Below are 14,280 nucleotides of genomic sequence, written 5' to 3' on the forward strand. Positions count from 1 at the left end.
TGTTTAAAACACCATAGTTATTTTTTAGATGCATCGAACTGACAATTTTCAGAGGCCAGGACATTTTTTTACAGGGTAGAGTTGATATTTAGAGTGACAGAAGAACATCTGTATGAGTAATGTGCATTATAGTTGGCTTCTATTTTATGTCATTTAGACTCTTGAAGATGACACCAAAGGGCAAAAACTATAAGGGCTATGAATCCAGGGTTCTGTGTTGAGAAGGCACTGCACTCCCGTGGGAAGCAGTAGCTGACTTTAATCTTTCTTTCAGCTGCTGTTAATATGCATGCCATTTCCTCTACAAGAATTCTTAGCCCAGTACGGTGCAGATCTGTGGTGTTCCATTAAATCCTTTGTTGAGCCTCAATAGCTTATGTGGTGGTGCCTTCCAACAGCTGGGAGATAGACATTTTAATATTCAGGTTTAAAATTAAATCATTAAATTTTTGAGTCCTGGAGAGTGAGGAATAAATTTTTGAGTGTCATACATTTAGTTTTGTGTTCTTTATTAAGGTTTTCTACATCATGTCAAAATAGATATCTTAAGGCCTCACTGGCTTGCCTGCCAGAAATCTGTATTGTTTTAATTAGCTTATAGCACCAACTTGTAAGTGTCCTATGAATTCTCTTCCTTCAGTTCCAAGTTATCTCTGCTTTCAAGAACCCTCTGTGTTGGAGCGTTGTCATATCTAAATACTATCCCAGTACTTGTGCCCTAGAGCTGTCTAGAAAGATTGATTTCTGGATAAAATAGAAGTCGAGGAGTCAGAAGATCTGGTTCCCATTCTTGTTTCCTGTATGATTTTGGCAGGTTCCCTCATCTGGACGTTTGAAATAATAACTGCTCTCATCGTGGGATTCTGAAGCTGTATTAACTGACAGCAATAAAATGTGTTGAGATGTATAGATGTATAGTAATGAAAAATCACAGAAATGTAGATGCAGAAGCAGTAACTTAAAACTGATTGTTTTATCAAATTTACTATGACAAAATACTTGCATAGAGTCCTTATAGTGCAGGCCTCCCATCTGAAATGCACTGACACATAGGAAGTGGCCAAAGTGAACTGCTGATGGGGTGACATTTGCAGGATGGTGGAATTCTGGATAACACTTCCTTTACTGTGCATTCAACTGTAGGGTTCCCTTGTCTTTTGTACAGATGAAAGAATTTGTGAAGGGATCCTTGGGGATTTTTGAGGTACTTTGTTCTTGTTGTTGATCTTGCATACAAAAATTTCATTATATATGCATCTGTTGTTTATACATTACCAACCTAAACCAGAAACTCTTGTAACCTAACTGTGTGTTAGAAAGTCAAGACTCATTCTTCCAAACAAGCCTAGCAGTTGTTTGGATTAGGCGACAGATTTGGAATAATTTGTCTGCAAATAATGCAGACAAATTGTATCTAGCAAACAAATAGCATTCAGGCCCCTCTAAACAATTATAATTCTTCCTCCCTTTTTCTCAAATGAAAAACTTGTCCATTATTTAATGTGGCCAGCAGTGTGGAGAACTGGGGTTGCGTTAATGATGCCCTTCTCCTTGTTCTTGTCTACTGTATTTGATCCTGTAGTCAGCTGTAAAATAATGTATGGAGTGTCAAGGATGGTATCTTGATTGTATCCAGCTGTCTGGAACAAGTCAAGGGCAAAGCAGCCTTCCATGTAGCCAAGCACCCACTAAAGAATACCAGAAATATTAAAATTTAAGCCAGTTCCTGACAAAGGAAGCAGGTTGGTTAGATCCAAAGCCAGCTGTAAAAGTAGTTAGGTTGTAGTCATATCTACTGAAGTTAACATCAAAAGTTTCATTTTAATTATGCTTGGATGTAGTTAGAGTTAAAATCTTTTTGAATAGTCATTTGTGTGTTTCTGTAACAATTATTTTAGTAGTCCATTAGTGGCCTTTTGCTCTGGGACATGGTTTCTCTGAGTTGTAGGGTCCTTCTACAGCAGGCTTATTCTTTTTTGTACTCCTTCTTGGCAACTTTTTGTTCCAAGAATTTGGACTTAGAAGAATTTAAGTGATCTTTGCCCCACTGAAACTCTACCCTTCCAGATGTGTTGCATTTGCTACCCTTCCAGAAAGCAGATGTGTTGCATTTGCTTTCTGTGCAGGCCTGGTTAACAGCATGTCATGTTTTTTTCTCTTCAGGTCTGGCGTGAGTTCCCTGACAGGTTGGTTGGATACCCAGGTCGCCTGCATCTTTGGGACCACGAGATGAACAAATGGAAATATGAATCAGAATGGACCAATGAAGTCTCAATGGTGCTCACTGGGGCAGCCTTTTATCACAAGGTGATATACAACTTTCTCTGCACTAATGTACAATGTGTGCATTAAAAAAGATCTATATGTGCTTCTGTTAAAAATTATGTTCTTTAAAACAGTTGTAGAACTGATTTTAAACTTTCCCTAGACCTCTTTCAGTTGCTGTAAAAACCACTGATTTGTCTCTGACAGTGAAATAAAACCAGTTCTTACCTTTATGAACTTAGAAAACTCCTGCCAGTTTGCATGACCTGAAAGTACATAGCAAATTTTGCAGGGAATATATCTTTGTAGCCGGTAGGTTCAGAAAAGAGAACCAATTTTAATAAAATTTCTGTGGTGGTCAGGAAAGGAATAATAAGCAGTTTAGCACCCAAAAATTATGTTATATCTGCTGAAGTAGTTACTGTCTGAAGGCACTATCACTTAGCTGCCTGCTGTTCCATGACTGAAATATTTAGTCTTATAGTTACTGTATCTGTATTTAAAATTATCTTCTTTCTTTCGCTCTCTTCTCTGCAGTATTTCAACTATCTTTACACCTATAAGATGCCTGGAGACATCAAGAATTGGGTGGATGCTCATATGAATTGTGAAGATATTGCCATGAATTTTCTAGTAGCAAATGTCACTGGAAAATCAGTCATTAAGGTGGGGCTTTTCTGCTGTTTATCTTTATGAAATTAAAAAATATGAGATACATACCTAAGTTTATTCAGTAGGCTTTAATATGTTACTTAATCCTCCATTTTTCTCTAATTGTCTCCCAGTATGGTATCTTGGTCTCTTTCTCATGATAGAAAAGCCCTTCTGGTAAAGTTTTTGTGTTAACTGAGAACAGAGAATTATTTTTTGCCAGTTGTTTCTGGTGGTTATTTTAACCATCTAGATGAGCTATAAAAGAAGATAATTTAAATGACAGCTGTACTTATGTGTGTATATATGTACAGGCCCACAGACATATATTTTAACTATTTGAGATCGCTAGAGGAAAGAAATTGCCAACTGTCCACAGCTCGCTCTATTGTGGCCTGACAACAGCTGATTTATAGGAATGTTAATTGCAAGAACATTAATTGCAAGATCAGCTTTAAACGAACTTTTTATCCCTGAATTAATTTCCTGACATGTTTCGACACGTTTTCAGGTCTAGACATTCACTCCGTACATTCATTTCAAAGTGTGTCAGCTTGGAATGAGATTTAGAGGCCACCAGGCATTACTTCAATTAGCAGGGTCCATTCTCCCTTCTGTCCATCATCATTTACTGGGACTGGTGGCTGCATTTCCTAGAAAAGTCTTTAGAAGATAAAGTGTGTGCTTTTGCTGAAAAAGTTTCTGAGCTGTATGAGGGCAGAGCAGAGTAATTTGGCACCTCTGTGCGATTCGGAGAGTCCTGCAGGGTTTGCCAGTCAGCTCTTAACTGGAGAGAGCGAAAGAGCGCCTGTTGGATTAACGTTACGGTGAAGTATGGGAAGCTATATTTCATCGCTGTTATGGCTGCAAGAACAAATGGTGTTTATACAGGGACCTTGGCAGTGAGAAAACAGTCATTAAACAGGAATTAAGGAGCTTGTCATCGCCACTTCTTTTCAGTTACAGAAGGAAAAAACCCTCCAAGCCGTTTTTATTAGGCCCCTGTGAATTTTGCAGTCAGCCGGGCCAGATGGAGCTGAATGAAGGAATAGAGTGGCTTTTTTTTTGTACACCCCCTCTTTTTGAGACAGCTCAGCTTACACTGCAGGCATGTTCAGAGGTATTGCACTGCTCTCTGTGCAAGGAGATTAATGTCCCTTCTGTTGATATTTGATAATATCTGGCATGCCTTTCTGCAGGTGACCCCACGAAAGAAGTTCAAATGTCCAGAATGCACAGCAATCGATGGGTTATCACTGGACCAGACACACATGGTGGAAAGGTGAGTGACCACTCTCTATTTCTCTGATTGCCTTGTTCTGATCCCTAAAATCTTATCCTGTGTCTCATTAAATTAGGACCAAAAATTACAGTGTTTTTATAAATTACTAATTTTGAAAGAATGTTACATGGATTTGATCAACATAAGTTATTCCTATGATATGGGTGATGTGTCACTGAAAGGTAGACTACTACAAAAAAGGACTTTAGAAGTGTACAATTTTTAGCAGCTTTGCTGTAAATCTTTAGGACAGATATATGAAGTTCAGGTTCTTAGTTGGCAGTACTGTCAGTAATACCTCATTTCTATTTGCCGTAGAATATCAGCTGTAATAAGTATTAGAATATACTGTATAAGAATCCTTTTTTTAAACTAGACAGCTGGTAGCTTACCAAAGAGCAGAAAGGATACAAATTATTAATAAAATAATATGAAGTGATGTTTGTACATTGTCTTCTTTCTAAGGATTGTGAAGCACATTGCTTCCACTAGTGAAGGGCATTTGCTGCACAATTCCATGTTGTGTTTTTTAATAATGTCAGCATTAATTCCACCAATTATTAGATGGAATTAACCTGAGATTTAGGACCAATGAAGGCATCTCACTTTAGGCTTCTTGGTCTGTTGCATTTCTCCTGCAAACTTTGGGAAAAGTTATTTCCAACAATAGAATAGGATGAGGTAGGTAAGCAGGGGGAAGAAGTCACCAGGAGATACAGACAGTTGGACTTGATGATATTAAAGGTCTCTTCCAACATTTTTGATTCGAAGAGGTGACAAAAAAAATCTGACCTGCATTTAAAACAGGCCATTTCAGATTTGCATGGAGAGGTATAACATGGTTATCTTACTAGTCATTAGTAAGACACTTATCATTTTAACAGTCAACTTTTTTCTGTCCTCTGCAGAAATCAGAAAATTTTAAGTGTTATATGGGCTTTAATAAGACTGAATTTAAAAAAGGAGTATGCAACTCAGAAGTAAAACATACCCCATTAAGATGGTAAAAATTACTCTGCAGGAAAATACTTGAGAAAGGGGTGGGAAATTTTGTAGATCTTAAATGTTAGCTCAAATGGAAGCACAAAAGGTTCCCCCATACCTAACAATTCTGACTTGGCTTACAGGATGGGCTACCAAGCCAGTTAAGCTTTCCTGTGGTCACAGCAGTAGTGCTACAACAACACATGGGAATTTTAGTTATGAACTAGGTTCTCATTAAGGTAAATGCTATAAAAACAGAAGATGAAAAAATTGCTCTTTGCCTTGAAGTGCATTGTGATGCTGGGTAAAGGTCATGTTTCCATGTCTATAGCAGTTCTTGTATGCTCAGAGTAAAGTGTCATTGACAGTTTATTGAGAACATGTTTAAACTGTTGTTTTGCTTGTCTGTAATTTTGAAAAGTGGGGAATACTGGGTTGTGGGAAGTGTTAGGTGGACTGCAAATCCACATACTTTTATTTGTCCAGCCAAAGTACATGCTGAGGTAGAGTCTGAGTGCAGGAGAATCTGGAGAGATGCACAGTTTAGGTATATTCAGGCTTGATTTTGAAAATCCTTAATGTCATACTGAAACTGCTTGCTAGACCTATTGCCTTCTTGCCCTGTGTTATCATCTACCTAAATATAAGGGAGCTATTTGAGAACCTGAAAGGGTTTATTTTTTTGAATGTTTTATGCTGGATATACATTTAAAGTGGATAATAAATGGTAACAACTCCAAGAGCAAATTTTCCTAACTTAGTAGTGAGTAAGATCCATCCATCCATCCATCCATCCATCCATTCATCCACTATTTTCAGGGTCAGGAGAGAAGCTGAATGAAAAAAAGTGCATGCATCAGGGAATACTTGTCATTATAAAAGAATAACTTTGTACTGATAACTTTACAGTGTTGGGTATCAGGAACAATACCTGAGGTGTCAGGCAAAGAGCCATTTTCAGCTTTACTTGCAGCTTCCCCAAGTGCCTGACTCCTTGCTTTCTAGCATTCAGAGATAACAAACAGGTAGTCTGAGCTAATTACTTGCCCGGATATCCAGGGATCAACCTACTGTTTGTGAAACAAACAGTTTATCAGGGTTGCCAAGTACATGCACAACATTTAGTGTTAGGTTTCTGGTTCAGAAATAGCAGAGGGATGCCCAGCAACTGCCTGTTGGTTTTTGTAAATGGAAAAGGTTTGAGAGTTCAGTTGTGGAGATCTGTCCAGGAAAGATATGTAACTAATTGGTTTTCTTGGGCCTTTTGACTCATTCAGAGGAGACAAAGGAAGATGGTGTAGTTGAACTCTGTCTCTTATTAAGAAATTTTATTATTTTAGCAATACACTGAATCAAGGGAAAGCCAACTTTGCTATTCTTCCTGGTGTCTAATTTATTTTAGATAAATAGAAGACTTTAGTCCCCAGGGTTATCAAAATCCATCATTAAAATACCTTAACTGAAGAAAACTTTGAACCAAGAATTCCCTTCTTGTCCTAGGTTAGCCTTTACATCAGGTCACAGAAGAAACTGCAGGAAGGTCTTATAATCCCTGTATTTATAGGTGTTTAAGTAGCAACAAGTTTACTGCCTTTAACATCTTTACATCTGGCTCTCAAAAATGGGCAATGCTTTAAAATGCAATCTGGAGGGCAACTGCCAGTACAGTAAATATAGGAAAGGGCTGAGCTGCTTCTGCAGCCGCAATAACAGCAGTGTTTTATCTAGGAAATGCAAGTATTTGTCAGAGTCAAAATAGGAAGCCATTTCCATAAGAGGCAAACTGCCCAGGTCACAGCTGGCCAAAGGGTGCAGGGTTACCCTGTTAGGTTTGGGATGGTCCCAAGGAAAAGCTGTGGTGGCAGCCATGTTGTGGCAGTTTTGCGCTCCCCTTGGGATGCCTTTTGCAGCTGCAGTGTGCCTGGAGCTTGGGGATTCTTGGTTTTAAACACCCTAACCCTAGGTGTAACCCTAACCCTAACCCTAGTCAGGTAAATCAGCCTAGGGTTAGGGATGGTCCCAAGGAAAAATCTGTGGTGGCAGCCATGTTGTGGCAGTTTTTTGCTCCTCTTGGGATGTCTTTCGCAGCCGCAGTGTGCCTGGATCACTAGGCATCCTGGTTTAGAAAACCCTAACCCTGGGCGTAACCCTAACCCTAGTCAGGTAAATCAGCCTAGGGTTTAGGATGGTCCCAAGAAAAAGCTGTGGAGACAGCCATGTTGTGGTACTTTTGTGCTCCCCTTGGAATGCCTTTTGGAGCTGCAGTGTGCCTGGACTTCGAGGCTTCCCAGTTTTCAAAACAGTAACCCTAGTCGCAACCCTAACCTAAATCCTAAATTATAAAGACTTGCGCTATGGATAGCTCCAAGGTAAAATCTGTGGTGACAGCCATATTGTGGCAGTTTAGCACTCTCCTTGAGATGCCTTTCACAACTGCAGTGTGCCTGGAGCTCTGGGCTTCCTGGTTTTCAAAACAGTAACCCTAGTCACAACCCTAACCAAAACCGCATATAATAAAGAAAGATTTGGGCTATGGCTAGCTCCAGGGTAAAATCTGTGGTGGCAGCCATGATGTGGCAGTTTTGCGCTCTCCTCGGGATGCCTTTTGCAGCCGCAGTGTGCCTGGAGCTCTGGGCTTCCTGGTTTAAAATTCCCTAACCCTAGGCGTAACCCAAACCCTTACCCTAGTCAGGTAAATCAGCCTAGGGTTTGGGATGGTCCCAAGGAAAATCTGTGGAGACAGCCATGTTGTGGCAGTTTTGCATTCCCCCTGGGATGCCTTTTGCAGCTGCAGTGTGCCTGGAGCTCTGGGCTTCCTGGTTTAAAAAACCCTAACCCTAGGCATAACCCTGACCCTAACCATAGTCAGATAAATCAGCCTATAGGTAGTTGGATTTTAGCAGTGAGGAACCTGTTTAAGAGAGACCTTAACAAATACCAAGTTCATCCAGGGGTAATGGGGCTCTCAGTTTCAAAATTTACAGAATCTTAATGTCTTATTGAGCTGAGGACAACTGCATATTACGAGCCATGGAAGAAAAAAAAAATAAAACTTGGAAGCAAATATGCCTCTGTTACTTTGAGTTTGAAAAACTATTGACACAACTAAGGGACACACCTGACCTCCATATTGAGATGACAATACATTCTCTTGGTTACCTAGCATTCAGTGTTTTATGTTCTAGATATCCCTTCTGGTTTATATTGTCCAAAAGTGGCAAGGACTTCAGAATTCAAGTGATTTAGTTCAGTGCTAGAGATTAAATTTTTAGAAAGTGTCTTTCTTTCGAAGACATTTTCTGGCTTGTGCATGACATGTATTTCCTTTTAAAAAGTCTGTTTCTCATCTTTGAATTTGATATTTATTTGTGGAGGGCTAACTTCTGCTTCAACCAGAGTGTTTAGAACATACTAATTTTTCTGTTTTTAATTTTTGCCATTTCTTTAACAATGAAATGGTTTCCTGGTGGTTAAAGATATTGTACTGGCAGGCTTAAATGGACTTTACACCAAAATAAGTTCAGCTGTAGAAGGATCCTATCTTGATATTTTGTCATAATACCTCACTTTTGATTTGGGAGCATAATCTCTGGAGGGAAGAGGTCAATTTTGTCTGCCCTATCCATTTAGTTTTGTCTTTTGCTCTGAGGGTGCCACTTAGTTCTGGTTGTGACAATGGCTGCTCTGATGTGGACACCTGCCTGCCAGGCAGTAGGCTGAGATAACTAATTCATTTCACACCAGCCACCAAGCAGCTGTTACATTACAATGTCTTTCAGTCATTACTGGCAAAGGCAGGATTTGAACCAGTAGACTAAAAGTATTCTTGTATTCCAGAAACCAGTGAAGGCCAGCAGCTGTGCAAACCTCTCACATGCACATCTCCCAGTGCATCTACCTCCTTGCCTGTGAAGTTTGTGGGTTTCCTGCCATAAGGCTTCCCCAATACATCCACATCATGGATTAGTTAACCACATTTCTTACAAGTAACAGATTATTTGAAAGTCTGAATTTATCTAAAAATCAGATGTGTTTTAAGATATCTTATGGTGGGCATCCTGTGGAAGCGACAGAAACTGCTTGATGTTCTTGGAGAAAACACTCAGTTCCTGCTGTCTGCAGGAACTACTGCAGTGAACCTTTCAGTGCTTGTGGTCCAAATCTCATTCTCTTGATAGTTCACCTTGTTACTTTAGATTATTGAACATCTACCTGCATCTTCACTTAAGTCCTCATTGGTGGCTCCTTTGCTATTTCAGATCTGTGCTACACTGGAGCAGACAGTGCTTGTCACAGGAGTAGAGGTTGTGTCCCACTGTACATGGTTTTCTCTTACACTCTGAATTTCTTTTCATTTGTTTGTGGTCCCAATGATTTGGATCTGAAGATAGAAAGGTATGAGGTAGGATGAAGTATGAGAGGATGGGAAGGTAGCAGAAAGTGAAGTGTCTGCATTTACCTGTAGTAATATTTTATTCAAGTATCACTTCATATGAAGTAGTTTTCTGACACTTCTCTCAGGACAGAAAATGGTCTGAATGATGACCATTATAGTTTGAAACAGCTATGTGGTTGAGGAAATAATTTTGAAAACTTCTCTTGCTGTCCCGTCTACTTCAAAAGAGTGTTTGGGGCAGCGTTGAGCAGTCCCCATCACAGAACTGTCACACTCAGTTGGTGTGATTGACCAGGTCCTGATGAGGAAAATTATCCTGGAGCCGTAGTGACCCCCTAACCCTCCAAAGGGGTCGGGAGAGGGTGCAGCGGTTGGAGAGTGAGAGACCTGCTCTGCCACCGCCTGCAGCACTTCAGTCTCTGGAGCTGAGTCAAAGTGCTCACTTCGTGGTTTGTTTTCCCCTTTGAGTGGCAAAAAAAATGTCACCTGTTTTCTTGTAGTTCTCTGTTAATGTACAGGGAACTGTTGTCATGATTCTTGGTATCTGAATTCCTTAAAAGCTGTTTTATGTAGCAGGCAGCTAAAGTTAGCTGAGCATTGGCTGAGGTGAGATGAGCCAGGTTTTCTCTGCCTTGCTTCCACAGGTATAGCACCCGTCAGTGAAAAAGTTAAAGGAGCAATGTCGCGGTTAAACATCTGCTTGCTTGTTTTTTGAAGAACGTGGCTGTTCCTTTCCACATTACTGACACTGAGATTATTAAAACTGAAAGAGTCATCAGTGGTCCAGTTTTTTTGTGCTAATGTAATGTCTTATTGCTCAATATATCTTTATTTAGACAAGGAAAATAAACTAGTTAGTTTGTTTCATTTTATAGTTTTAATTCGGCTTCACCTTTAAATTACAGTACAATCAGCTCTGCCTATTCTCTGAGGCATGTTTATTTTTTTTGTGGGAAAAGATAGAGCTTCTGAAGAAGCCTGAAAAAAGACAGACTTTTTGTTTTTAGAACTCTGTTTTCACAAAGCCTTGGTTTTTGCAAAACCTTCGTTATAAACGAAATTGACCCAACAGTGGCCCTTTAAGAGACATGTTGGCAGTTAATCTGTTCTGGTTTACAGCATGTACATTGCTTTAAGAATGACTGGAATTCTAGGGGGAGGGAGAAGGGAAGCTTTGACCTCCATGTGCACATGTGCTGCTGCCAGCATCCCCTTGCTCGTCTCTGTGATTAAATGGATAAATCAAAGAACACCAGCTTCTTTTCTGTTCTCTCTGCAGTGAGGCTCTCTTTTTATTTATTAGTAGCCAGCATGGCTGAAATACTTCCAAGTGCAAGAGGGAAGGTTTCTACCAGTTATTTTGGTGTGGGAGTTGGTAGCCTGCCCAGTTGTTAATTATACTGCTTTCCTTTTCCCCAGATCTGAATGCATCAATAAGTTTGCCTCTGTCTTTGGGACCATGCCTCTCAAAGTGGTGGAGCATCGTGCTGACCCCGTCCTGTACAAAGATGACTTTCCTGAGAAACTGAAGAGCTTCCCCAATATCGGCAGCTTGTAAAGAGTGAGACAAACCTCCACGAGGAAAACAACAGCTGAAAAGGTGCTATGAGGAATATGAGGCCCTGAAGACAAAACTTGCTAGAGAGTGGGTTTGCATCTGAGAGAGATGAGGATTAATATTGTTGTCTTCCTTTTACATTGCACAAAGTTGTATTTGAAATCTGGACAGCTGCTTCTCTGTTGCTCACAGAGAGTTGAATCTATTTGTGGGTTCTCCAAAAAATGTCAAACACACACTTTTGTCCAGAGGAGGCTATGCCTCTGGAAGAATAAAACAGAGTCTTGCTCTCTGTGGTCTGACTGGCATGACTGACCTCTTCTATCAAATGTGCTGCAGGCTCTCTGGTTAGTGAGCATCCATCCATTCAAAGCAACTGTCTGCCATGTAGAGCTGTTCTCTTTTGGGAGGAGTTTATTTCCTGTGTGGCTGGTGGGCCTCTGTCCTTTGAGCTTTAACTGTTGTCTTAAGTAACTGTAACAAATATTTTCTTCTGTAATATGAGACAAATGTTTATTTTTTTACACCATCACAAACAAAAATCTGTCTGCTTTCACCTAGTTTAAAGAACAAAGCAATTTGTGTTACTTAAATTATTTTGATGGAGATGGAGACAGCAGCCAGGACGATAGTCTCCTTCAAAGCAGAGACCTGCAGGACAGAACTGCAATTACTGCACTTCCTGTGTAAATCTCAGGTTTTCTGCTGCACTCGTGCAAAAGACTCTGACTCTCTATCAGAACTAGTTGTATTATACAGAAAATTATTTGTCTTTAGTCTTCTTATATTTTTATCTCAATTATAAACCAGCAATCAGGTTACACTTTTACTTTGTAGCCATCCATAGGGAAATAAGTTTTTTATGTCTGAATCCTCTTCAGCAAGCAGTGTACTAATTTGTAAAGCACCTTCTGTATTTGCAGAAATTCCCAGTTCCAGCTTCAAGGTACATGCACGTGTGTATGCGTAAGACACTCTTAACGCACACTTAAAAACTCCTGTAAGTTACCATTGTTGGAAAAACTATTGTGTCTTTGGTTGTAATTTAAGGAAACCATTGCCACAGGCTGCAACATATAGCTTAAGAAGTCTTTTGGAGAAGATTTACATTTCTTAGGAGCATTTGTATTGTTTTCCATACTGAAATGAACCTGAATGAGAAAACAAAATGCAACAAAATTAGAAATAAAGTTGCTTGGACTGTTACTCTTGCCCTTCAGTATTAATGAGGGTCCTAAGTTGGGCTGAGAAAGCAATCTCTTTTCTAGCTCCCCTGATAAAATGTTTGCTACTAGATAAGTGTGATTTCACTGTCTTTTGAAACCTCTGTTGCTGCTGGTTACAGACACATCCTACTTGATGGGCTGTTTTTCTGTGACAGTGCAAGCAACCTTATTCCTCAGATTTGCCAAACCCCAAACAATAGGACAAGTGTTAGACATCATGGTTCACCCCCTCTCCTAAACTGGATACGCAGCAATGACAGAAACCAAATGAAAGTCAGGCTAGAAACAGGAAACATCTGCTCCTATTTGTCTCACCCCCACTAAGACTTATCTTATTGCCCAATGCAGTGGATGTGCTGTGAATAAAAATCATATTGGAACAATAGCTTTGAGGGGATGCTTCACTTCATAACCTCCCTGGGATGTGCCTGTAAACTGTATCATCTGACTCTCTGGGAGTGTTTAATTACTAGTAAATGTTTTTTGCCGCACTCTTTGTTTCATTCCTGAGTTGCTATGGGAGGATAGCTGTTGCAGTGACAACTGCTGTCTGCACAGTGGCTATCGCAAGAGAGAGGAAGGTTTGTTACTCATTATATCTCCTTTGCAGCCTTTCAGGTTTATTAACATGAACCTTCTTTTTGAATCTTCCCATTGATTTATGTGCTGGTGCTTGAGCATCAGGAGATACCAGCATATTTCCCTTGAGAAGTTTGCTTTAAAAGAGTACCTGTAACAGTGCAGTAGTCAGTTTTAGCTGTCCTTTTGGAGCTGATCTCAGCTTGGCAGGCCTTAGCAGCTTAACTGAGTTATAACACCTTCCTTACAGAGTTGTGAAGCTTCTGTGATTTTTTGATTCTTTCTCAGTAAGCCAGTAAAAGGTTCGTTTTGCACAGAGTCTTTTAAGACACTGAGGATTTGAAACACTTGGTTGAATATTTTTAGATGTAGACAGCCAAACCAGTCCTGATAAGCTGAGGTATAATCTCCAGTCAATAAAAAGGTAACATATCCTTGTGTCTGCATCCAGGAGCATCTGAGTAGTTTCCCCTTGCACAAAATGTCCAGTGACCTCTAACAATAATGTTTTATCCTTTGGCCTTTTACAGTTGCTTTTATAGGGCTAGCTCATTTACATTCCTATTTGTCTCTGTTTAATGCCATGGAGAAAATTGGGCAATTGACCATAAAGAAAAATTGTAAAATTGCCTTTTTACTTGCTCTCTGCATTTATTATTGTGATGTTCTTGATGCAAATTCTGTAAAGGTAAGATTTAATTGTATGTCTGATTTACAGCGGGGGTTTTGTCAATCTTTAAATTAAGATAATTTTAAACTTTTCATTGTATATATGATATCCAAAAAAGCTTGATAATTGTATATTAAAAATTAAATCACATGAGTGTTTATTGTATTTCACTTCTGGAATGGCACAAGGAAACATTAATTAATTCAGAAGGGAGAATTAAAGTCACAAGCTCTTTTACTACATAAATCTGTGTTAAACTTGAATATTCACAATGCATTTCAGAAAGGTCTGTCAATATTTTGTCTTTCCCATAACTGCAGTTTGATGGCTGTCTTGAAAATAGAAGTTTGGTCTGCATCCCAGTCACCTTTTGGGGAGAGTAGTTGTTACTCTAATTTTCTGCCAAGATTTGACAATAGCATTTATCTTGGAGAAATATAGAACAGGTTGGGGTTTTTTTGTTTTTTTTTTTTCTTGCAAAGATACAGCAGATGTTAAATAACTGTGCCTTTGAGAAGAGATTTTTGGCTGAGTCACTGAGATTATGGAATCCAATGTGGTGGCAGCTTTTTGTTTCCAGAAGCCCTGTGGATCATGCTGCAAAAGGGCAGTGTGTGCATGGCACATCTTGATGCTTGTGCATAGCAAGGGGAATGTGCTGCAGGGGCT

General features: G+C 39.6%; 1 protein-coding gene across 2 annotated transcripts in view; it reads left to right on the forward strand.

Annotated features, from left to right (window-relative positions):
- EXT2 (exostosin glycosyltransferase 2) overlaps positions 1-13,464 on the forward strand; it is a 74,401-nt gene extending 60,937 nt beyond the window's left edge. For both annotated transcript variants that reach the window (XM_054275813.1, XM_054275812.1), the window contains 4 exons: positions 2,164-2,307; positions 2,803-2,931; positions 4,116-4,198; positions 10,998-13,464. In XM_054275813.1, the coding sequence (XP_054131788.1) occupies positions 2,164-2,307; positions 2,803-2,931; positions 4,116-4,198; positions 10,998-11,136 (495 nt within the window). In that variant the 3' untranslated portion in view covers positions 11,137-13,464. The remainder of the gene's footprint in view (positions 1-2,163; positions 2,308-2,802; positions 2,932-4,115; positions 4,199-10,997) is intronic.
- The last annotated feature ends 816 nt before the right edge of the window (positions 13,465-14,280 follow it).

Source organism: Melozone crissalis, unplaced genomic scaffold (genome assembly GCF_028551555.1).
Source record: "Melozone crissalis strain CALT ecotype California unplaced genomic scaffold, PUWL_Pcris_2 ptg000018l_1, whole genome shotgun sequence".
Taxonomy (NCBI): Eukaryota; Metazoa; Chordata; class Aves; order Passeriformes; family Passerellidae; genus Melozone; species Melozone crissalis.